Source organism: Cygnus atratus, chromosome 2 (assembly GCF_013377495.2).
Source record: "Cygnus atratus isolate AKBS03 ecotype Queensland, Australia chromosome 2, CAtr_DNAZoo_HiC_assembly, whole genome shotgun sequence".
NCBI classification, from domain to species: domain Eukaryota; kingdom Metazoa; phylum Chordata; class Aves; order Anseriformes; family Anatidae; genus Cygnus; species Cygnus atratus.
The window spans coordinates 21,896,585-21,922,497 of NC_066363.1; the positions used below are offsets into that span (position 1 = coordinate 21,896,585).

Consider the following 25,913-nt stretch of genomic DNA (forward strand, 5'->3'; position numbering starts at 1 on the left):
CAGCGACTTTTTCACTTAATTGTGTTGGTCCAAGAATGGCACCAGTTTGCTTAGGAGTCTGAGAGAAATGAATAGACGATATGGCAGAAGAAGCAGCTGTACATGTTAATTGGCAAAGGTTTTGCAGAGCTATATTAAGTGTCAGAAAAAAATATGAACTCTCAAGGTCATTCCATCTGTTTACTCAGTTATTCAATGTCAAAAGTTTTAAGACTTGGACTTTCCCTGAGAATTTTTTCATTCTTACCTATATCAGTCCAACTTGAATATATTTTAGTACTGTTTCAAGCTGAATAATAGTCCAGTCATTTGCTTGTGGTGTTCAGTTCCTAAAGTCTACTGAAAGTTTATTTTTTGTCTTCAGCTTGTGGTGGTATACAGTCAGGTGAAAGGGGAGTTATCTCGAGTCCTAACTACCCAGAGCCATACAGCAACCTGAATCACTGCTCCTGGTTGTTGGAAGCCCCTGAAGGTGCAACCATCACTGTGAGTACAAATGCCATGATTGTGTGTGCAACTGGCAATGTGAGAAACACCCTCTGAATCTTGAGGAAGAGGTTCGAAACAATTTGGAAAATAAGAAATGTGAAAGAATTAAAAATCTCCCCATCAGCCTTATCTCAGGAAGAGGGAGAAACAAAGATAAAACAACCAACCTAGATTGTGCTTTTTGGAAAATAGAAAGATGCCTATCTAATTTAACCTCAAGCCATAACAATGATTTCTACTTTAAAAGGATGACTTTCTCTGTATAAGAAAATTAAAATAACTCATGTTATTAGATGCACATGGATATTCTCAATATCAGGAGAATAACCTGAGGCATGATGTTTTTGCATCTCTGCAGACTAGTTACAAGACACTGGAAAGTTACCTCTGGGTCTTAATGTCAAGTCTAGAAGATAATATGATTGCTTGTACAACTTACATCAATGAGACAGCACCCTTATATCCTAATAACTAAAAATGAGCTGCCTGAGGTGCCACTTCCTTGAGCCACACTGCTGAGAGACTAATCTAAGCACCTTTAAAGCAGTGCTAAACTTCACTTACTGAATTATTTGCCTGATACTTTGGAGAACAACTCTAGATAATGATATTTGAGGTCTAGGCAAAAATAAATAAATAAATCTGAAAAGCAATTTTGTAAAAACACATTGCAGATTTTCATTATTTTCCCTGTCATGTTTTCTTTATTTACAACTACAAAGGAATTTCTTTGAAGTGCAAATCCATAGTCCTAATTGCATGATATTTTGATAACTGAATAGGTATTTGCTCATTTATAGGGAATACAGGAAGATATTAGTAGAACACAAAAGTTCTATTTAATCCAGAAATTTCTTTAAAGCAGAACTAATCTTAAATTTCTGTTTTCAAAAGACTGAGTAGCAGCCCCCTCAGTGAAAGCAGACTAACCTTTTCTGGTATAAGCTATCAGTTTCAGTTGCTGGTAAAGTTCCAAACTTAAACCATTTGAGATAAATTTGTATTTGGTCTTTGCCTCAGGTAGAGCTCTTTTGGAAAAGAATAGATGTAAAAGTTACTGGAAGACGTATTATGTATTTGCTAAACTTTTCCACGAAGATCCCAATCCTGGAACTGGCAAAAAAAAAATTCTAATTGGAAGAGGGCCAGGCAGTCATTAGTGAACATCAATATTGCAACATCAACAAATCCAGGAGTCTACTGGATTGGCAATCTAAATGTGTGAACTGGAAATCCCACCTGTGGTCGTATCACTCCAAGGACAAATATTATCAGTGTGGGAAGGAGATAGGGGCAGTAGCTGCCTCTCCAGCCCAGTCTATTTGTGTGATGCATTCAGGCCCACAGAACCAACCATGCAAATGTTTCTCTCAGATTTAATAGCAACTAACATTATTTTTAGCAACTTTTAAGTATTCTGATGCAAAATAATATGAGAAAAAAATGCTTATCTTCCTGCTTACATAGCTACTTATAATTCCATAATGAGAAGCCGTGAGAGAGCAGGAGTGCAGTTCAACACTTGTACGTATTAAAGACAGTTCTGAAACACACTGAACTTCAACCATATGGTTAAATCTCAGTATTGCCAATTTTGAACCTGAGTGTTTCTCTTTCATTTCTGCCTTCGTGCTAAGTAACTGCTGTTATTTATAGCAGCAAGACTCCACGCAACACTTGCAGGAAAGGAAAATGAAGTCAGGGTCAGACCTCTGATCATACCTGAAAATCACTGTGTAGGATGGCTACGGGAACTGACTGGAATTGTTCTAAACCCTCCACCTGTGTGGCTGGTGCTAGGCCCTAAATGCTGCTTTTGTGTTTTGCAGCTTACTTTTACAGCCTTCCACGTTGAAAATCATTCACTTTGTAAGTGGGACTCTGTTACTGTCCTGAATGGTGGCTCTCCTGGCTCTCCTGCCATAGGAAAATATTGTGGAAACACGTCCCCTGGGACCATTCGGTCTGGTTCCAGCAAGTTAGTTGTTATCTTTAACTCTGACCATTCAATTCAAGGAGGTGGCTTTTATGCAACATGGACAGCAGAATCTCTAGGTAAGAAAAAAACTATTCTGTTTTGTCTGGTCTAACACTGCAGTACATCATATCTACCCAGCACTTTTCAGCTAGAAAATGAAACAGGATTCTTTCTCTTTATATTCCAGAACAAAGTTTATATTCCAGAACAAAAGGAATACCTGTCAATATCTTCAGCATTTCTGAGAGAAGCCAGTACTATAAAAGTCACGTATTAAACCAGTGTTGTCTGATCTCACACAAAGAAATAAAATTTGGAAAGATTTTGTACTTTATAAGCCTTCTACGGGCAGTTCTTGATGTCTGTAAATTGATACCATGTTCATTATCTTTCCAGCAGTGGTATCTATTGTCAGTAACTATGAGAGATTTAATTTCTCAAATAATATTTGTTTCACAGTTTGATTTGATTTAAACACCTAAAACTAGAAAGAAGTGAGTTGCAAAACAGAGGGCCAGACAGAGTTTCTCAAAGAGCACATGTGACTCAGCGACCTTAAGACTCTTCTACTTTAGTGAAGATGTTGGTACTCTTTTGAAGGTGGCATGCATGCAGGATTAAATGGGTACATTTCAAGGTGCTACCTTTCCTCTGTTGAAATTATCATCTCTTTGGGTAAAACAAACAAACAAACAAAAAAACAATTAGGGTAGTTCACCATCTGCACACTGTCCTTGAGGAGGTGGCTAACTGCAAGTGTAGATTTGCTGGCTGGTGGCAGGGCAGAATTCATGGGATCATCCTACTTCAGCACAGAGCTGGCAGTGCATCCACCAGTGGCACCTCCAGTTGTAATCCTTCTGACTGATGCTGAGCAGCTTTCCATCAGTTAATTATCTAGCAGTACACACAGCCAATTAAAATGCCTGAACTGAATATTGGTAACTTCCTGGTGTGAGGGAGTATCTTCTTAAATGTACTGATAGTTTGTGCTTGCGTGAATATACACTGTCACCTAAGCAGGTTTTGACACTTTTCCACTGGGATTTCATTTAAAAGGAGGGCCACTCTTCAATGATGTAATAGGCACTGGCATACACATACTATGTGCATAGTTGGTATTCTCTCTGAGATTTCCAAGATTTCTTTCTCTTTTTTTTTTTTTTTTTTTTAAACATACCTTGTTTCCTTCCCTTAGCTTTCTTCTCATTTGTCCACTAAGAAACTGGGGGTTTACATTTTACATGTGTGAGCAAAACTTGGTTTCATATCCTTCTAAACACAATTGCCACTATCTAACACAAAAGAATGAAAAATAAAATATTTTAAAGCTAATACATATTTTTTAATTGAGGGGAAAAAAGTAGATTATAAAGCTTTTTTTCTTTTTCTTTTTTCTTTATTCATGCTTTTACTATATTATCTCTGAAATAATAATGGGTTGCTTGTACTGTACGCATAGCTCTAGTAAATTATTCTTGGCAGGGTATTTGCAAGCATGTTTCAAATTAACTCAGCTTATTACGTATAAGAACATGAGCTGCCACAGAGACATGACCAGCTATTCCCCTTTATAAATGAATCTGTTAACAATTTTTAAAGGCATGTTTTTTAGCCCTCTCCATAATCCTACTGAGATCCACAGGGCTGCCTGGGCTGGGGGGAAGTCACTATTTTGCTCTGGGTGAACGGATGTAGCTTGAGTAGATTCACATGTGGAACTGCAATATATGCATTTTGTGGAGTGAGAAAATGAAAAAATCGGCAGTATATTTTTTTTCTCCCCGGGGTACTTTTATGAATGGCTGTCAGTCATGATGTTCATGCTGTGTTGTGCAGGAGGAAACCAGCATAGTCTCAGGAGAAGCTCCTCATTAATGCTTACCCTTTATGTGAGCAATACCCACATCTCATTGTCAGGGGCATATTGATGGACCAGAGCAAAAGGGTATAAAATGGCAGGGAGAAAGAACTTGTGAAGAAAAGAAAGTGAAGTGCAAGGAGAGACCTTTTCCGGAGTATAGTACCCTCCCTGCTGCAGGGTAGGGAGAAGGGAAATTAATCAAAAGATGGGTACGAACGGGTGCTGGGGCTTCTGTTCTCTCAGTCTCAGAGCCTCGGAAGTAAGTGGCCATTCAAAGCTAAGTTCTCTGAGAGCACCAACATGAAATATTTGAACATTTCTCCCACCCATTGCTCATTTTTCCAGGATGTGGTGGAATCCTTCATTCAGATAGCGGTATGATCAAGTCTCCTCATTGGCCTCAAAACTTTCCTGTGAACACCAGATGCATGTGGACCATCATTACGCATGAAAGCAAACACTTGGAGATGAACTTCCACAATAACTTCCAGATCCCAGATAGTGATGGAAGCTGCCAGAGCAGTTATGTGAAGGTAAAATGATTGTTGGCATGAGATCAGCAGCGCAGTGCTGTAAGAAGTCATCATTCCAGAATTTTGTTTTACAATTGTGTCATGGTTAAGATGTCAAGACAAAAAAAAATCAGGTAATTTACAGTGGAGTCCTTGTACCAATACAGTCAATTTCCTGTATGCTTTGAGAACAGGCTTGTATATGTTTTTAATTTTTAGCAGCACTTGGGGCTCCACCTCCAGCAGGGACCCCTCCCCTTTTATACTGCCCCCAAAAAGACAAATATGAGAAAAGTACATTTGATTCAGAAACAGGAAATAATGAGAAAAGTTACTGCAGTGAAAAGACCTTTTCAATTATTCCGATGAGTAATACAACAGGAATGTGACACTATACTTCTACAAAATTTCTAAGCTGTCCAAATTGTTCTAATCCTTATTTATTATTATTTTTTTTTAATTTCCAACAACAAAGATTGCATTTTATCTTTCATAGGTTGTCAAGAGCCACTTGTTTTCAAAGCAGTAAAATGGAGTGGACATGCTTTGAATTTTTCACACTGTTACTTTTTTCTCAGGCATTTGGCATGTGTTCACAGTGTTCTTGTGCACATTTTCTCCACAGCAGTACAACTCCCACTTGCAATAAAGGGCAAACATAATTTGACAACATGTAGGAAGACTTGAGCAGCTTTACATCTGATCTACAACTAGTAACTTATAAACTTCACTTGCACTCATTTTTGAAGGTCGTAGAAAAAAAAAAAAAGAACAGATTTGTCTTTTCATAGCCTGCTCCACTGATTAACCGCTGTAATATATTACAGTAAAGTTTTGGTAGTATAAAAGTCTTAATATTACCCAATAAAGGTGCTTTAAATTCACATTTCTGAACTGTCCTAAATAGTGTGGGCAAAACTATATCAATTGGAGATTTTGTGCTTAGAGACAAACCTGCAATTTTTGGTGATGTTCACCTCCATTTCTGAATGTCCCATTTGAGATGTATGAAGGTGTCTGGATATGCAAAAGTGCTGAACAGGGGTAAGTTTCTCATATTCAATCCAAGCTGAGCAACTGAAAAAGAGAAATCCCAAATCAATAGTGACTTTGCAAAATCTTGAACAGGCCATGGACTGTTCGTATTAATCCTGTGAGCATCCGTTGCCTCTCACACCTGGCCAGATGAATGAGGGTATTCATATGCTTACACTTACAGACTAACCTTTGGCTAACCCTTTCTATAGGATGATCTCTTAGAGCAATCAGAATTTCATATGGTTGTTTTAGTTCCAGTCAGACTTATTTCAAACACGTTAACTTAAAAATGAAATATTATTTATTTTTCATATATTTTTGGTATACAAGACAATCAAAAACCATTTAAACACATTGATGAAAAATAAATTTATTATTACAGTAAATCCCTTTTGCTTTTTTTCTTAAAGCGTAAGTTTCAAATCCTTGGCAATAAACATCCTGATTCAGGAAATGATTTAAGCACTCAAACATCAAACATTTATGCCTGTGCCTCATTTTATGTGCGTGACAAAATTCAGTGCTTAAACTGTGAACCTCAAGTACATGTTTAAATAATTATGTGAAGTGGGTTTCACTTGAACAACTACTTAAGCATGCATGTGCTTCTTGAATGCACAGTTTGATTGAACTGAAATTGGCTATTGATACAGTTGAAGTAATATTTTTTAAAAATAATAACTTTTTATAAATTTTTGTGAATACTTAATTTTTAACCTTTTCCATCATTTGATACTTGTCACTGAACAAGTGAATCCAACATAATAAAACCTGGAATCATTTTTGACTAGCAACGCTAGATATTAAGGATAAGGATCCAGATCTTCTGGTGCTTCTACATTACCTTTGTGTTTTATTGACTTATGAATAGCACAAGGATTGCATAATTCATTGTTTATACTGATATTCATACTCAGAGAGAGTGTGGAGATAGCAGAGACAAAATGGAGGTAGGTAATGACGTGCATAGAATATTTTTCTCTAGTTCCTGGGACTTGATCTAAGTTGGCCCTGCTCTCAGCAACGGTTGGAGCAAGTGGCATCCAGATGCCCTTCAGGGATCCCTGGGAGCCCAAATTATTCTATGATTCACTCCTTGGAGAAGTCTTTTTGTCTCCACTGACTGTAAAGTGAACAAAGAGTGAATAGCTCCAGTGTAGACAACTAAGTTTCGGTGAGAGATGAAAGAGACCTTAAGTCTATTGGAAGAACAACTAACTATATATGGAATTCATGGTAATTGGTTGTTAGTCCCACAGACTACATGGGCTTTGAAAGCACTAAACCATTTCCAATCTGGCCTTGTCAGGTGTGGAGAGGAAATGATGAAGAAGAAGAAGCTTTGTTAACCGCAGGATGTGGAAGTTCAGCTCCTGCCCCTGTTGTTGCTCCAAGCAATGTGATAACTACAGTTTTTCAATCTCAGGATGCTCCCGGGCATGGTTTCTCTGCATCTTTCATAAGCAGTAAGTGGTATAAAATCTTCCATTTCGGATTAGTTTGGTCTGTATGAGCAAGTCAGACCTCAGTCCAACAAGGTGCTGAAGCCTCTGCCCAGGTTTCAAACACAAGAATTCCCTTACTGAACACAACAGCAGCACTGTGTGCCCCAGTTTTGGGACTCACTGAAAATCCTCCATGCTGCTCTAACTTAGTAGTTATTCTTAGCCATCTTTGCCTTTTCAGTGTGCTGAAGAGAAATAAATAGGCTTTAAGTGGTAAGAATTTTTTTCTCTTTAATGGAAGTACTTGGAAGCAAAAGCCATAATCTTCTTTAAAAAGGAAAAAGGATCTGGTCTCCATCTAGAAATTTATCTCTAGTCTTCTTTTCAAAGCACACTATGGTAATTTCTCCTGTGTATGGTGTAGCCCATGCTCTTCACATAAACTGCTCTCGGAAAGAGAGATGACTTCTCAACATCTGTTCAAAGCTTTTGCTTTGCTTTGTTGTATTTGCATTTCACATAGTTCAAGTGGCATTTCTTGGGTGGGCCTCTCATTACTTTCACCATGGCTTGTGCTTTGTGAGGGTCATACCCACTGGAAGTGTAGGAGGTAATACTCAATTGCCACTGGCTGTTAAGTTGTTTTTTTTTTTTTTTTAGGATGCTGCCAAAGGGAAACATTTTCTTTTTGCTTGATTCAGATTAAAACAATGAGAAATTAAATTCTTAATGGAAGACACTAAGGAAGTATACAGACTCCAGAACTGAAATGGCTTTTGTTTTTATAATGTCTACACTAACATTGTCAGTAACAACTAACAATGAAGTGCAACCTCCTAGTGGAGTCAATCACAGGCTTCATAGGCCTGTTTCTAAACTTACACCAATATTTTACTGCATACTGTGCTCTTTTATTTTAAGCCTGTAGCTACAGGTTTAATATAATAATAATAATAAAAATAATAATAATAATTCTTAGTAAAATAAAACCATAGGCTTAAAATAAAGAGAAACCCCTGGTGACATGTTGTAAAAGTTGTTTGGATCAGAGTGAGCTCCATGAAAATGAACAGCATGGTGTGCTCGAGTAGTTCTAGGTGGCAAACCTGGCCTGTCTCTGTGTACAGCAAAACAGCCCAGAGATGGCCCTGCTACTGGCTGGATCCTTCTGGCCATCAGCCCTGAAGCAGGAATGCTATCACTTGGGCTAACACAGGCAGTTTCAAATGAGGCAACGTTGCTGATGTGCCCTCTCACCCACAGCCAGTTAAGCTACATTTGAGTGTACCCAGGGCCTGTGAAATGTGCAGCTTCCAAACCCTTAAGAACAGCAGTGCTGTGTCCTTCTGGTGAGTTGGCTGAGGGGCTATGGTCTGGTCTTATTCATGACCCACAAAAATGCTATGTGAAGCTGAAAGTGCTGTGAGCAGGAAGGCCCTGTGTTTCCCAAAACCACTACTATATGCTTGTGTAAGACCTACTTTTGCCATCATGATCTGTATTACTCTCCCTGGCTCAGATCATCTGAATCATCCATTAAGATGAGGTCCTTGCATACATTATTGGGTTTGACACTGCAAACGGAAATGAGCTTATCACCTGGATTTTAACCATGTCTTATTTATTTCTGTTTGCAGGATGCGGAAGAAATTTCACCAGCCCTGAAGGTCATATTGTCTCTCCTAACTACCCTGGTCAGTATGACAACAACTTGAACTGCAGTTACATCATAGATCAGGGACCACAGTCACTGGTGATCCTAGAGTTTGAGACTTTCCACTTGGAAGGTAACTGGTTCTTCGTAATTTCAGTATGTGCCATGAATGTAACTTCCTACTTGAAAACATTTAAGTCTTCCGTCATGGAAAATGGTTGATGGTTTAATTTGCTGGTCCATTCTAAAAACTGTTTACTGGCAAACATCTGCAGAGAGAGTGTGCATGGGGTCAGTTTTGTGTCAGTGAAGGCCTCCAGAAGAATGAAGATAGAGTATCTCACTTGTTGAGCATCCTGCAGTAATGAAGCTGGGAATTTGCCAGATGGTTGGAGTATAGGAAGGACTGTGGCCAATTTGTATGTTTGTTCCTGCCTTTTTTTTTAACTATTGATTCTTATAATCTTTTTGATCTTAGGTCAGTTTTGCTTTTCAGTGTCTCTGTTTCCCTAACTGATAAAATGGATATAAATACACTTGGGTGTTATACAAGAATGCAAAAACATGTGAAAGTGAAATTAGGTGAAAGACTACAGTATCTAAAAAACTGTAAAAGTTGTCAACCTGTACTTTACCATGAACAAAATTCCCTCTTGAGATTGTCAATGTTGGTACCATTTAGCCAATAAATAATAGATACAATATCTGGCCTTATTGGTGCAGATGGTTAAACTTTCCTGACTTTGACAGGGTCAAATTTTCATGGATGGAGATGTCATTAAAATAAAAAAGGAATCAGTATGTCCATACTATTTGGATGGCATCATATATTTTGAGGCTCTCTTAATTTGGTTCCCTTGAAGTCACCTTGACAAAAAGATTTTTGAGTAATTTGTTACTGAGCTGGGATGCATAATTTGATTTTTTCCTCAGATCAAATCACAAAGAAATAGGTTTTCCAGTTTTTGAACTGTTTTGAATTCAAAGGTATTGTAGCCCAAACTTAATTTAGGTTTTAGATAAAGATTTCATTATATTACGATATTATCTGAAGCATTTTGTTCATCTCCCAGTACAAACTGCTACTTTAAGATTTAAAAAAACCCAACAACTTGAAATGTAATCCACAAAAATTACATAATTTATTCATATAGAAGACATTATTATTCAGCAGACACACTAAAATATTATGTTGAATCAGATGATGCTTATTTTGACATCTGTATTATTAAATTACTAATCTGTATTCTGTCTGTACATGCAGTTAATTTATAAATGGACTGAAGCTTTCATTAGTAAAAAGGTTAAACCAAAGAGGCAAGTGATACAGACATGATAATAAACATAGACCTAAAAAATATTAAAGGTATTCTATTTCTTGTAGGGAGGTTTGCCCCTTTATTGTTATTGGCTTCCATAGGCTACACAAAACAGAAGTCGTTAGTGCCATGAAAGAATTTTGGTTGTCAGCTAAAGGATAGCTGGTTATAAAAGAGGAAATATGACACTTTCCAGTAGTTATTAATCTTTCAGAAAGTCTTTAAATATAGCCCCATAACAAAGAGAAATTGCATGGGTTTAAATGGGAAAAAATATTGAAACCACCATCTTGCAAACTATCATGCAGAAGTGAAAATGTATTCTATTCATCAGTCTCACTGAATCTGTTTAGCGCGTGTGCCTCAGGGTTTTCAGCATGAACTCCCTTAGTTCTTTTGCAAAGGCAGGACAATATTTGACAGCATCTGTTAAAACCATTTCCAGTTATTCTATATGCAAGGAAGCGTTGCACCTGCTTAGATTGTGGCTGAGTGTGGCCTTTAAAATCTTCACCATACTAGTACAGATGTTCTGGATTGGGTTTTTAAAGTTTAGCTACATTTCCAATTAACATAATTTACTACCTATTTGACCTCTGAAAAGAAATCCAATTGTTTTTTTCATGGTTGTTTAGTAATGAAATGAAGTATCTAAAATAATGCCTATAAGGCATACATATCTCATTGACTTAACTGGTTGAGATATCATTTCCAGAAAGTTAGAAGGCAGAAGGTAATTGGCTGTAGCGCAGTGACACATTGCTACACGGTTGAATGACTTCACGGTTAGTCACAGATTTCTGCTGTATGGTAGTTATGTTTTCAGTTATGGTGAGATGCCTATTCTGATTATAAAGGACAACTCCAAATGAGGCTGCTAACCCACAGTAGTGATACTATGTAAGTATCTGGGACCAAATGAACATGACATGCGTGTACCTAATATGAAATATGTATTAAGCACTAAATATAGCAAGGAACAACTCAGAGCAAGAGCAAAGTGGAGGAAACCGTATTTGTTGATTTTGTGATCAAAATTTAATCTAAATTGTCTGCTTCCTGGTAGGTAGGAAATTTATTTTTGTCTGACATCGATGTCCCGAAAATAGGCATCTATTTTAGATTTATCACCTAGATTTATCTTCTCCTGTAGTGAAGTGCAAAAGATAGTGCTTTAAACTCAAGGACAAATGTGTTGTACAGGTGGATTGAACTGCCTTCCGAAGGCCCCTCTTTACCTGTTGACTATTACAGGAAGCCATAAACAGTAGCTCACTCATGACAGTTAAGATTTAGTCAGCAAAACATAGGCAAGATTAACCCTGTGAAATGAGTTTGACTTAATCTCTGTGATTTCCTTGCAGCCTGAAAAATGTCTTTTCCTGCACCAAATGACATGGTTACAGAACATCTCTCTTAATTTGCCTAGTTTGTGAAGCTGCACAGGTTGCTCTTTGCTTCTGAATGTCCGACATTGTTGTGTTATTTTACAAAGAACCAAACAGATGGAAGTGCATTTGTTTTCTCAGTCTCATTTTTGCGACAGTGATCAACATTGTCGTACATCTGTCCTTACTCCTTGGATCAAAGGTCTACACAAATCTAACATTAGAATTAGTCATAAAACTTTATCTATATTTAGTCATATCTAGGAAATAATTAATCACATCCTTCTGTTGTTTGTAGTCATTGTTCAGATGAAATTCCCTACAAATGTAGCTCCAGGATAGGTAGTGTATTATTAAATGGCTGTGATATTCTTCTGGTACAAGATCCAACAAAGTCTGAGTTCCAAACGTTGGAAAATTAGGGGAAATGGATGTGGGCCTCCTCCAATATCTGCTTTTAGGATTCTGTAGTATTTACTCTCTGTCCGTACAAAGCAACAGCATTGTGTTGATACCATGTCAACCTGAAAAAATGTTTTAATAACTTTTTTGTTTGTTTTTTTTTTTAAAAAAAGCAAATGTAATTTTGCAATCTAGATATGGTCACAGCTTCATTGTGGAGTCACCTGTATCTGCTTTCTGAGGTGTTACTAGGCAAGTCTGAAAATAGACGTTTTGCAATAGATTATTTTGAAAGATACATATATAATATATATATATATATGAAAGACATAGATAAAAGACATGTAATTCCTTGCTTTCAAAATTGCATCTTGTGCTATGTAGGTGGTTAATATATTGCATAGGAGTATACATCTATCTTAATGATTCTCCTACATCAGTAATTAATATTTCTATTACCATAAATCCCAGATGCTATAGTTGTCAACCAAACCCTCATTATTTTAAGTTTTGTGAACATTAAATAGAAAGAAGGGTTCTGCTCCAATGCAAAATGAAACAGAATCTATGACTATAGACAGAAAAATGGGAAGAAGACATTGTTTTTAGTGATCAGAAAGTCAGGCGCCTAAACGCAGTCAAGGTCTTATTGCTGGTATCATATCAAAGAAATTATTTTTTGCAGAATAATGAGATTGGTCTGAACTTTTTACTAATAAATTCCTGCTAAATGGAAAGGAGAGAACACAAAGTCATATTTCAAAATGTAAGGACAACTGAAGCTGTTATCATGTGACCTTTGAATGCAGGAATCAATGTATCAGTGCTGAGATGTACCAAGAGATGATAAATAGAGAGGAGATAGACAATAAAAAGGCCTTGAATGCAAATAAGTGCAGAAATTTAAAGAGAGAGGGACATATTCACAACATCAGGCCAAGTAATTGATCTCTGCAGTAGTATTTGGAAAAAATATTGTCAAGGCTAGTGAGCAAATGGTACAGTAGCCATGCTGGAAAATCACTGTTTCCTGGGTGAGAGCCACAGGCATGCAGGAGGATAGGAAAGAGTGTATCTTTACGATAATAACTGGATGAATATCTTGACAATATTTACATCTAACCTGGATGTGAAGACCAAGAGAGATCCAAATCATACATGTGGATCTAATCAGGCTAGGCAAAATGATGAGGCTATCCAGAAAGAAAATGCCACAGAAGTCGAGGAGAGAAAAAAAAGCTCTCCTATTGGAGGTTCTGTTCAGAGACAAAAGTAAAATAAAAAAAATAGTATGAACAGAAAGAGGCCTGGAGGAGGGAAGAAGACCTATGTGGTTATAAACATAGAACCAGTAGTTTTATCTGCCCTTGTAAATGAGATTATACAGAGCTAATGTGGAGATAAAGAGAGGACAACAGGAGAGGAGATGCCTCATTGAATTTTCATGGATGTATTAGAAAAGAGAATACAGTAATACCAGAAGGATGAGCAAAAACTTTTAATAGGCAAGGTTTTACGAAGAAGAACAGAGCTGGCTATGCGGAAAATGCCTGTCAGCTCAAAGAGGATGTGGGTCTGACATCTGGCTAAGAAAAGATCTCTGGAGACTCATGAAAACAGCTCCATTGTAGTGCAAGGGGCAGAAATTGGTCTAGAAATTATCTAAGATAGAATTAGAGGAAATGAACCACAGAGAAGTATTGCTGCTGATGGGCTGAGTATGTTCAGAGGCTGGGAGTATGACATGAGGAGATAGGATAAAGGAACCTGAGGGTGGGGAATTTATAGAATAATGCATTTTAGTATGATAAGAAATTAAGGAAAAGTGTGAGCAAGAGTATAGAGAACAGGATAGAGATCAAACAATTATCCTGCCCACCAGGATTCAGAGGTCATAAGTGATATTGACCCAAACAAGGACGATTCAAAGCCAGAAATTAAGCCTTTTGCCTACAGTCCTGTGTCAACCATCTTATTCTTTCCAGTGCAGCAACTCAAAATAACTTGTGTTGGGTATTATGGACCTTTGCTTTGCTGAGAAATCCATTTCTCATCATGCCTTTCTCCAAAATGTTTTCAGAAAGAGATCTGAGTTGCTTTCTCAAATCTTTCCCGTTCTTAAGTTCTGCTTGTCTCTGTTTCATTTTTTTACATTTCTTCATATTTTAAAATTGATTATGTTTTTAATTATATCACATTATCAAGTGTTCTCATAGTAGGGCAGGATATGGAGAACATTTTTACTTACTTTGTAATTAATGATATAATCAGCTTTCTGATACAGCTGGTTGTTTTTATCTTAGTAACTCTAATCAGAGACAGACTAGTGCCATATAACACTTTTGGCATAATTTTAAAGCACATTAGAATACATGGTCTTCATTGAGAGCAGAAAGAATTTTTAAATTAAAATTCCAGAGACCATCTACAATACATCTTGCTGCTTGCATTACTCTGTCATTACTGTGAAACAGAATGATCGCTCCATTCCTTTCTGTCTTCTTGTTCAATAGAAGTCACCCTGTTTTCTACAGCGCTTGGACAATCTGCAGGAATCACTCCTCTGCGCCAGTAGGCACAGTGTCTCCTGATAAATTTAGACAATTCCTGATTAATCCTTTGCAGTTAAAAAGCCCCATTGCTGCTAACAGATCACTAAACATGACAACTTTACTTCGATAAACACGTGACAACCCAGCTTCCATTACGCTTGTAAATGTTGAAGCAAAAAGTAAGAAAACTCCCAGGGTGCGTTGAATGAGACCAATCCAAAGCTTTATAGACAAGGTCTCTTTGCCTTATTCTCCCTCAGTTTTTCTGCATCTTAAAATAAGGCATTTGCTTTCTCAGAAAGCAAATGAGATCTTGAGATCCTGGAATGGAAAGTAATATAAAATTTAATTCTTATCCTGTGTGAGGCCTGTGTACTTGCAGCTCAATAAGTCACAAGAAAAATATGTTGCTAATACTTCTGTATTATGTATCCATGCAGTCCCAGCACTCTTGAGCAGAATTTGTCTTTATGATGGAGTAAGCATCTTCAGCGGGACCAGGGTTACTGCACACCCTGTCATCACGCTCTGTGGTAATGAGCTCCCTGACACAGTCAGTGTCTTTGGACCTATGCTGCTCAACTTCTACACCGACTCACACATTACAGGCTTTGGATTCCAGGCAAGATACAGAACAATTGGTAAGTAGCCAGTGCCCTGTGCTTGGTTGGTGGAGCTATTCAGGCTGGATGATGGTTCAGTGTAGAAAACATTGTACCTTATGAAAAGGAATATGAACCATTTGGGCAGTTTTCTCTCTCTCTCTCTCTTTTTTTTTTTTTAATTTAGTAACATTCAAGGAGAGTTAATGTGAAGTTCATTTAAAATATTCTATAGCATATAGGAGGCTGGCTTGATTCTCAGTTCTGCCAAAACTATATTATACAATGTGGAAACCAGAAAAGGATCTCTAATTTGAGCCATCTATATGCCCCCACTTGATGATCCCGTTACAGTGCCAGTTATTAATGTAAATAATAATTGCTATTTAGATACATTTTTTCTTTCTGAAGATATTTTTAACCAAAGCTTCTTGTCTTTCACGAGATCTCCTTTTTTTAAACAAATGTGTATTAGAAAAAAAAATCCAACTGAGTTTAGTATTTACATCTGCACAAATATAAATATCACAAGAGCTTAAATTTATTTTCAAAACAATTAGCAACATTTTCTAGGTTTAATTTGAAGAGACACTACTTTGATTTTTGAAAGTCATTTCATTTTCTAACTGCAGAGAAAAGGATGAGCTCTTAACTGTGGTATTTCCCTTAATATGTTCCTCATGTTTAAAGCCACAACAAAAACCATGAGGTTAAATACTTTATACAAAATGAAGGGCCTGATATAGCTAAGAGAGAGAGAATGGCAGTGAAAGATGACAATGTGCTGTTATTCATGGAAAAAGACCTTCATAGCACACTAAAGTCAGTTGCTGCTATCTGACTTGTGACTTCTGACATTTGAGAAATATGACTGCAGCCTTATTAGCTTGTTGCTGTATACAAAGCAGATTCTGGCAATTAACATTCCTCTTCCCTCTGGTTGTATTGTTTGCTGGGGAAAAAAATGGAAAAGGCTTCCCCCTCCTAGTGTAGAATAATGCTGATTCTTTATCCTCCCGGCTCCTGTCCTTTATCTGCCAATGCTGCAGGCTGCCAGCCAGAGTGCGGCCGAGGAACCAGGGGCTCCGTATCCAGCAGCACCCTGTATGGGACCGCCTTTGTTAAGATGGTGGCCTGGGCAATGGCATGTACTTTAAAACATGAAAAGCTGTGTGTGTGGCTTTGAGCTATTTATCAACAGGATGCAGGGAAGCCTTATTTTATTTTATTTTATTTTTCCAAGTTAAGATTATAAAATAAAGGCTGAAGCTAACAATGGAGATTAGAGTTGGTTTTATATTGGTTTTTGTTCCCTCAAGCACTGAAGCTGGGAACAAATATTATCCCACATCCTGGCCTCATCAGCATCCATGGTGTGAAACCCCGAGAAGCCAAGCAGTGCCCTCAGTTCACAGCTGCAGAGTTTGACTTGTTCTGCAGGCAGACAGCAGGCATGCAGCTGGCGAGCCCCAGCACAAGGCGAGGTGGGGAACAGTCTCCAGGTTTAGTGACACCTGGGGACTCCTCTCTGCCCTTCTGCACAGAACAGATGGTATGGTGACACCCCAGCCCTGCAGGGAGGTGGAAGGATAATGAGACCGCCTACAATTATTCCAGAAAAGGCAGGGGTAAAGCATCATGTGCAATTGTGGCTGCTTCTGTGTCAGTGCCAACACTTCGGAAGCTTCCATGGGGCCAGGATTTGAATGAGGGATTTTCTTTGACCGTATATCAGCCACGTTTTTCTTCAGAAGCTAGAATGGATGCAGAGCTCCTCCACACATACCTGATTTACCCTGCTTCTTTGGGCACCTCCCCAACCCACTGCTCCCTGGTCCTACTGCAGCACACTTGAAATCGGGCTCAGTCCTCAACTGCTCAAACATAGTCATTGCTATTTAGTATGGACTAACAGTTACCTGTAACTTTGATACTGACTCTAGTCTTCTGCTGAAGAGCATGACTTGATAGATATCTCTGCATTTCACATTTTTAGGCATGACAGCAAAGACCGCCCCTAATTTGTCAAAGGCTTTTCCTTGCTTATGGCTAAAAGAGGACTAACAGAAGCTCCTGCAAGAACTATGAAAATTAGGACCAAGCTGGTATTCAGACACTGATCGCTTTTTCCTGTTTCCCCTACAGCTTGCGGTGGCACTTTCAATGGCTCTGTTGGTGTCATCAGCAGCCCAGCCCATTCAGTTCTAGATTATCACAACAACATGAATTGCTCATACTACATCACAGTTGGAAACGGCAAAGCAGTGTCCCTCAAGTATGTAACCAGAAGTTAGCTTGGCATCAATGGGACAGGGTGGTCTCTGATTTCAATTAAAACCAGTAATTATTGACAATTTTCTCTCTGTCTTTTGTTTTCTAAGGAGAAAGATGAACTAAAATAAGAAATGGCCACTGAAGCCACCTTTATCAGGATCCCTTACATCTTTCTCTGTAATTTGTCATGTGCAAAGCATCATCATAACTGTACCTTCTCACTTTGGTTAGCAAGGGGATTGAGAAATTGTAAAAATACAGCTCGTGCTTAGTTAAATTCTGTCAGCCTTTAGCAGTTATGAGCCTGTGATGAGTTTATATATGAAAAAAAATTAATTCTATTAGAAGGCTGGTACTCACAGCCCCAGTAATAATACCCAGCCAGAAAAAGTATACTTCTGAGAGTGTGCTGTCCTGCCTAAAACAGAGATGGGCTGCCACAAAATGTTGCTACTGAGAAATTAAACGATAGGTGCATTCTGCTGCCAGATATATGCTGACCGTGAATTCAGAGACAACTAAGCAGTAGACCCAGCTGGCCTGCACTCTGAGCCTTCATTTTACATGCCTTTCTCATGCTCAGGGAAATTGCAGGGTAAGCAATCTGCAGAAGTGACAGAGGGTATATTTGCACAGGGGAGATCTGCTTCTTCACAAAAAGCCAAGGTGCGCTAACAGCTTGCCTTGAAGAGGCCCAGTGGGTGAAGGTGATTACTTCTTTGAGGCTGGTTGGCTGGAGTGTTTTGCCATGCATTTAACAGTTCTGCTCGCTTGTTTTCTGAAGAGCAATGTCTTGTGGTACCTGCTTATGTATGGCTTTGACCATTGCTATTACTTGTGCTTTCCTTAAGCCCTAAAAACACATAGCACAGGAATAGAAATGAAAGTGTGATATCTAATGCTCCAAGTGTACTTTACAGATTCAACAGCTTCCAGCTTGAAATATCTCCCTCCTGCTACAAAGATTACGTGGCTGTATATGACGGCTCAGACACCCATGCTCCTCTTCTTGGGAAATTCTGTGGGTCAGAACTGCCTCCGAATATTAAGAGCTCCACTAACGAATTGTTCCTGGTGTTTAATACGGACTTCTCTGGATCGGGCAGGGGATGGAAAGCATCGTTCAGGGAGACCTTAGGTAAGAATATTACCAGACTCATAACCCCAGCAGTCTGCTGGTAAGTAATTTCCTTTGGTTGCTTTCAGCACCTTTCAGCTGCAATGGTCTCACTCACTAAGGGTGCTGGAAGCAGAAAAATGTTTCTGAGTAAAAGACGAACACTATGGGATCCCCTGCATTCCAGCCTTGGTTGTGAACTGATTAATTTTACTTTTTGGTAACTTTTTCTTGCCTCTTTGAAGGCACATACATTTCTTGGGTGACTGAAGGCTTAACAGCACCCAAAGTTATCTCTTTTGGTGAAAATCTGGCAATACTTGAGAACTCTCATTCTTCAATGTTGAAAGGTTGGTTGTGTGCTAAAAATGCCTCCTTTCCATCTATCCTTCATTTCCATTTCCTTGAAGTTCATCTCACAACTTTTTAATAATTAAACAGTTAAGATTAGTTAAGATTGGGGTTCCCCCCAGGCACCACTGTGCTGATCTCTGCTGATTTGGGAGATCTATCAGGTTAGCTGGCCCCCAAATAAATGGGATCATAGTGAGAAGGCACGGATGTTAAATGTTTTGAATGGACACAAGAGTGAGAGGCAAAGGTTGATTATTTCTCTATAAAAGGTTTAAGCCTAGTGGTCTATTCTTAAGATCAAATTTTGAAAGGATTTTTTTACCTTCTTATAACATCTGAATTGTTTAAGGATGATAAGCAACAAATTTTTATTACATGTAAATTGATTTCATGTCATCACTTCTAGTTTCTTGTGTAATTAACTCAATGTTTTTGTGATTTAGAAAGAGGTAATTGTCTGGTTTAAAAAGCTGGCACTCAGACAGCTCAGAATGAAAGGCCTTTGTAGCAGGACAAACATAGTCTTCTGCTGAGTCATTGAATCCCCTCCCAACCCCTCGCCAGCAACTTTCTCATTTGATACAGTCTGAGAAAGTATTTACAGATAAGGAAAATAACTGGTTCTACAGTCTTTGCCAAAAAAAATATTCCCACAGAACTTCATGGTTGTTACTATTATTAACTCTTCTTTTGCTTGACTCAAAGAAGTTGCTACAATAATCTTTCAGACCACTCTTGTGGACTCTTATTTCAAGTAACATAATGTTGCCTCACAGTGTTGCTGTCTATAAACCGTTAGGTATCAGTTGTCTCCACAGCCTGGCTTTGTGCTTCCAGGGTGACATCATAAGGAACTCCCTAAGCTCTTGCTCTTCCTGTTGGCACGTTGTCAATTTTTTTTAGCCACTGACTGCTGATCTATTTGTATTACTTGCCAGAGATTCTGCTTAAGCACACAACAGAACACAAGCCAAGCTGTTCGAATCAATACCATTCCTGATTATTTGCCAGAGTGAGGAGAAGACTTTTACTATTAACCTCTGATACCTACCAGTCTAATTTTTGCAGGCTCACAAGGAAAGGGAGGTTGTGATGTTGCAGGACTTACTCAGGAGCAATGAAGTTGCAAACTGGAAAAAAATGGCCAAGTGGAGATGTGGGTTGTGTGACGAGTCCTTGGTGATGAGGTACTTAATGTTAGGTCTCTTCTCCTCTGTGGGAAGCAAGCCACAGGGACTAAACCACACAGCCTGTAGGAAAGATCCTGGCAGTCCCATGCTAGTATGGGGTGGCCAAAAAGAAGAAAAGTATATTATAATAGGAAAAAATGAGTCACAGTCCTATAAAAATGTGCAGTTTGACTTGTCTGAGGAATAGAGCCAGGAAAATTTGTGGCACATCTTTGTAATATGAGGTCTGAGATTCTGCTTCAAATGAAAGCAAATAAAACCATGAAGATCGAAGAGCCTGTTGTTCTAAATGCTGCTTTAGAGAAACTCCCTCATCTCTGTCAAAAGATAAAACCCATGTGGTTTTGTCAGAGTACAAATGCAATCAGATGACAATTAATAATGATAAATCTCTTGGATAAGGAAGATGGTATCTGCAGAGAGAAAACAAGCCTCATTCTCTCTTGGATGACAATGAGCACATTATTCTGCAGTTACCCTAGGGAAGCACAACAGGATAACGTAATTATTGCACTCTGCTTAATGTTGTGAGTGACCCTGATTGTGTATTGGAAAGATGCAAGCAGAAACAGCAAACCCATTTGTAGCAAACCGAACTATTTCCTTTCTTCACAAGCTCTTCCAGTTTTTTTTTGTGATCAGGCTTCTCTCAAGGGTACTGCCAAAATCCAGGGCTAAGCAGTGTTCATCTCTTGCAAATTTTACTACTGGGGAGTCAGTCTGAAAGCCATTGCAGTGGGAGGAAAGACAGAAGATGAAACAGGAAACTCAAAGAATCCTAACAAGACCTACAGTAACCAGGCATTCAAAGAGTTAAACCCTGACATTTGTGTAGAAAAAAAAATCTCGGCTTTAATTAAAGCACTATGTTTGCACCACTGATCCTGCACCCACTAGAATATTGAAGGCCCCCCACTAGTCAGAAAAGGGAAACTAACAGAAAGTATGAAATAGTATTAATTTGGCTGTGTGGCAGTATATCACCTTTTCTCTCAAATGTCTTTTCATACCAATATACTTTCACCATGCCACTCCATATGCTGTGCAATGTATTGCTGAATGCACGTTGCACAACCAGCATTCTTTGCCATAAGTGACTCTGTGACATGGGGCATTTCATGCTGGGACTATATGGCCCTCGGTGCAACTCTGAAGTTCTGTAATCATAGAATCGTAGATTTCACCTTCCCTGCTGCTAAGTTCAGATGCTTACCAGCCTCACCTCTTGAATCACTGGATGTGCTCTCTGGCTGAGCTGGTGAACTGGGCTGACTAGAGGATCCCAGCCTGCTGCCAGTGTTAGATTTGTGGAAGGAAAGAGTCCTTCTCTTACCACTGACCTTTTTTCTGCCTTTGTTTACAGTCTGTAAAAGGAGAATTATACCTCCTTTCTACCGTGAGCGTGTGCTCCTCCAGGCAATCAATAAAAGGATAAGAAGAGATAAATCAATACCAGCTTAAGGCATTTGGTTACATGAAATGTCTCTGTGAAGGAAGAAGAGCTAAGATCTCTCCCCAAAGGACAAGGTCTGCATGTACGGAGCTTGTGACTTGGCCAAAGATCTCCTGATTATTCTGATTATTTCTCCAGCTCTAAGGGGAGACCTGATCTTTTCAGCTGACCTTGGCTGTCAGGGTCAGAGCCTGCACATACCTCTGCCACACGTGCCGTGGCAGCAGGGACTTTGTGCTTTGGTGATAAATAGAGCTTCTGCCAAGTCCCATCCAGCAGGAGGGTGACCCTCTCACCCCAATTGGTGATCCCTCCAAGGCTTATGATACCAAGGCTGAGAAGACATAAGGATTTTTTTTTTTCTTCTTATTTTTAAAGAGTCAGCAACCCCCTTTCGGGAGATGTATCTGTGGCCTTATTAACAGCACATCGTTTCAGCTTGGCAGCTCTCCGTGCTTGTGTACATAGCCCCATTGTCTCAGTAATGAAAAATATATCACATTCTAAGCCATCAGAGAATGGTCTAAGGGGTTTCTGAAAGGCAGGTCTGCTCACTGAGGCTGTTTGAGGAAGCCACAGGAATTTTCAAGAAGCAAGGTGTTAGACATGGTTAGATAAGTGGGCTGGGTCAGAAAGCTCTTCCTGAGCTTTCTTCACACAGGCAAAAGGAAAACGGAGCTGGGACTGCTGGGGAAGGTGGGTGGAGAAGGTCAGGAAGATTGCCTGCTTTTTCTCTGCAGCCCTAAATCCTGCTTGACTTCAAGCTCTAGCCAGCTCCTCCCCCTCCCCCTTTTTATGCTCTCTCTTGGGAGCATGCAGGAAAAGTTCACATTTAAATTTTGTGAAAAAGCAGTACGGTGTACTGTATTAACTACCAATGTCACCACTTGTTTGCATTACCTTGGGGCTTACGAGCTCATGGGCCATGATCCTGCTGCACTAGGCACTGCATGGACAGAATAAAGCAACAATTTGCTGTCAGAAAGAGCTTATGATTTAAACACAAGACAACTTAAAACAGATGGATATAGACAGGCAAGAAGAATAGGGTGACAACAATGAGAAAACTAGTGTTGTAGGCTCTAGGGCAAAAGAAATGCCTCCAAAACCCTTGGCAACCATTAGGCGGTTAAAAAGCAAAGGAGTCCTTAAATACCCCATCCTCTGAAAGGGAGACTGGGAGCCTGTTCTTAGTCTCATTGTCCTCAGTTTGCCTTTTTTTTCCCTCAAGGATCCCTCAGTCCTTCTTATTCAAATGAGTATTTCTGAATATTAATCATTTTACACAGAAAAAACAAATATCACAAGCCAGTAGATTGTAGAAGAAAAATAGTTGGGAAAAGAAATTCTCATTTCATATACTAGAAAAATGCATGAATAGGAAACTTATATGACTTACCTAGAATGCATATTATGGAATTAAGGTGATAATCTATATGCTTTTCTTCCTGACAAAGTGCTCTGTAACTTACCTGATAAATTACCCGGAGGTTTCTGTCTTCCTTTATTCTATTAGCTGTGTATTAAATTACTTGTTTCCTGTTTGGAATACAATACACTAAGTGTCTGTCACTAATGGGTTCACTGTTATGCTTACCCCCAGTGAAATTAAAGTGTACTTTAAAAAAAGGATCTAGGAGATTTTTCATAGCATTTTTATGCTATTTTGTTCTATCAACAAGAACAACAAAATCTTAATATAGGTCTGAGTCCAATTCTACCTTGCAAACTGAAATTTTGGCTTAGTCTTTGTTCAGTTTCTAGGTGCAGATTTCCGGCAATGCTCAGCATGCACAGTTCCCAGTCATTTTATTTGTGTCGTTCAGAATCACTGAAAAAAAAAAACAGTTGTGAGTGGATAATGAAAGGTGTAAAATATTGGTTTGGTCATTTTGCTGCATAGGTGGGGGTTAGGTGTTCTTTTGTGAGTCATCTCTAAACTTACACCACTAGCAGTAATTCATGGCACCGATCTATGTAAATAACGTTGGCACCTGCTGTCGGTGGCACCAGTGACCTGTAGTGACAACAGCAGTTATTGCCTGTCAGGTGGGAAAGCACTGCACAGCCGACTCTCAGGTTTATTAGGAATTCTTCTCCCTCCTACAAAAAAAAATAAATCTTAGAAGAATGTGTCCTTGACTGTGGCATGTGAATGCTGTTGCTGAATTCAGCGTGTTTTCTCATGCCTTTGGAAAAGCAGCAGTGCCTGGCAGAGCTTTCACAGCCCATTAGGACTGGTTTCCAGAGGTGTATCTCGAGATATCCAGTCTGGCCTCTGGCGTTGCGGAGGGGCTGGCTGAGAAGCAAATCGCTTGCAATTCACAAATATTCTCACAAAACTTTATTTGGGCTTTTAATTCACACAATATTTTACCAAATACATGACACAGATATTTCACAGTTCAGATTCATTACATTGTCATGGCTTAACTATGATTAGCTTAGTATATTAAAATAATGACTCGGTTCTGGTTAATAATATCTTCTCTTGATCTTATTATAGTCTATAAAAATATCAACATCCTTAACAAGCTCAGAATAGCTGTTTATAAGACAGTCACAATTCCTGGACTATTTCTAAATGTATTTTGTGGCTCAAATCTATGTTAAAAAATATGCATCAGTATGCATCAGCTTGAAATCAGACTAAATTTAGAAAGTATTTGCTGTCTCTTCAATATCTCTGAAAAAAATACATCTGTTGAGCTAAGGACTGTCTACATATGCCTCTCAGAAATGTCAGGTATTTAATGTCTGTGACATTTCTTCTCCCAAAGCAAAGTAAATAGAAGTGGTTCATATACTCAATGACTTCTTCAGCTGAAAATCTGTGCTCCGGTGCATACAAACAAAGGGTGAGGAGACATTTCTGATTCACATTGTAAGAGAGATCTGCAAAATGCCTGGGCAACTGTGATGCCAACAAGTATGTTAATGTGGTATTAGAAAGTATCAGACTGAGGCCAGACTGCCTGTCTGCCTCTAGTCTCCTAGACAAGCATCAAGGAGATGTATGGGATGGTACATATATTACAGTTTTGCAGAACTAGGGTGGGTTTGGCCAGAGCATGTCTGGACTTACGTTTGGGATCAGCTAAAAAGTCTAAAAACTTAAGAATATGAACTTTGTCTGACTGCATTTATGAAATCCTGCAAAAACAGGAGTTGTGGGCTTTGCAGTCCTAGTGTCACAGCTGGTACCACTGCCATGCCATCACATCAATGGAAACGCCCTTCTGTTTAGAGGCCAGGCTGAGGGCTGAGAACAGCCCTCTGCATTCAGATCTTCTCCCAGCTGCTGCAGGCGCTGTGGTCAGGGTTGGCCCCACTGTCAGGGCCAGTAGAGGCCCTACAGCGCTGTAGGCCTGCTGCCTACACAAAGTCACAGTGCCTGTACAGGGGCTGCCAAACACACCAACTGACCTCGAAATCTCAGCTCGCAAAGGTTTACCAACCCTCAGTATCAGCCATGAGATGAAGAATGACAGACGATTCCTCCCTCCATCCCAATGTAGTTCCTACTGTTTGAAGGCCTAATCCAAGCAAGCCATGAGCTAGTTATTGCAGCTGTGGTCCAGCCATTCCTCTGCACTGGAAATACAACCTGTCAGGAATGAAGCATTAGTCTTGGCAGTGTTAATCCTTGCTTATTCTGATTTTTAATTCAGATCAGCCAGAAGCCCAGAATTCCCAGGGATCCTTTTAGGTGAGATCAGATGTGATTCAGAAACCTGGGAGAGGGGTTGAAGCAGAACGAGGAGGGTACTTCAAACTTTGCTGTCTTCTGGTGCACGTCTGTGGGGCTCTTTTAGTAAAAGGAGAAGGATGGCAAATTAGTTCGATTTGTTTTGAAATGCCATTGGTTTAGCTGTTTCCAATAGACTTAAAACTGCTCGATAGGTTCCGTTTCATTGCATCTATACCTGTACAAATGAACCTTACCCCTGACTGTGCTTCAAAGGCAGGCAGCTTCCAAGATCTATCTTCATCTTGGTTCTGTGTCTAGAGGATGTAGATCTTAGAGAAACATGTGCTTGCTCTCTGCTGTAATTATTTTTATTTGCCATAGGGAACCTGCAGTTCCTTCTTTTCTGAATGGTCCCTCAGCCTTTTAGTTTCATTAATGCTTCCCGCCAAAAGCAATTAATGATGACAGTGTGTGCCCTAGTTCTGATAATTTGTGTTCTCTGGCAAGCTGTGTATGAGGAGGACAGGATTGCAATCTGATTTATGATGACCTTACGATTTTTATTTTAAATAAGAAACCAGAGACTGAAAC

The 25,913-nt window shown here is 39.1% G+C and overlaps 1 protein-coding gene across 1 annotated transcript in view; it reads left to right on the top strand.

Moving 5' to 3' along the window:
• Positions 1-25,913, top strand: part of CUBN (cubilin) — a 141,527-nt gene that overhangs the window by 106,693 nt on the left and 8,921 nt on the right. The window contains 8 exon segments of the mRNA XM_050709354.1: positions 365-486; positions 2,319-2,544; positions 4,677-4,864; positions 7,191-7,347; positions 8,964-9,113; positions 15,082-15,282; positions 17,389-17,518; positions 18,438-18,655. Coding sequence (XP_050565311.1) covers positions 365-486; positions 2,319-2,544; positions 4,677-4,864; positions 7,191-7,347; positions 8,964-9,113; positions 15,082-15,282; positions 17,389-17,518; positions 18,438-18,655 — 1,392 coding nt within the window.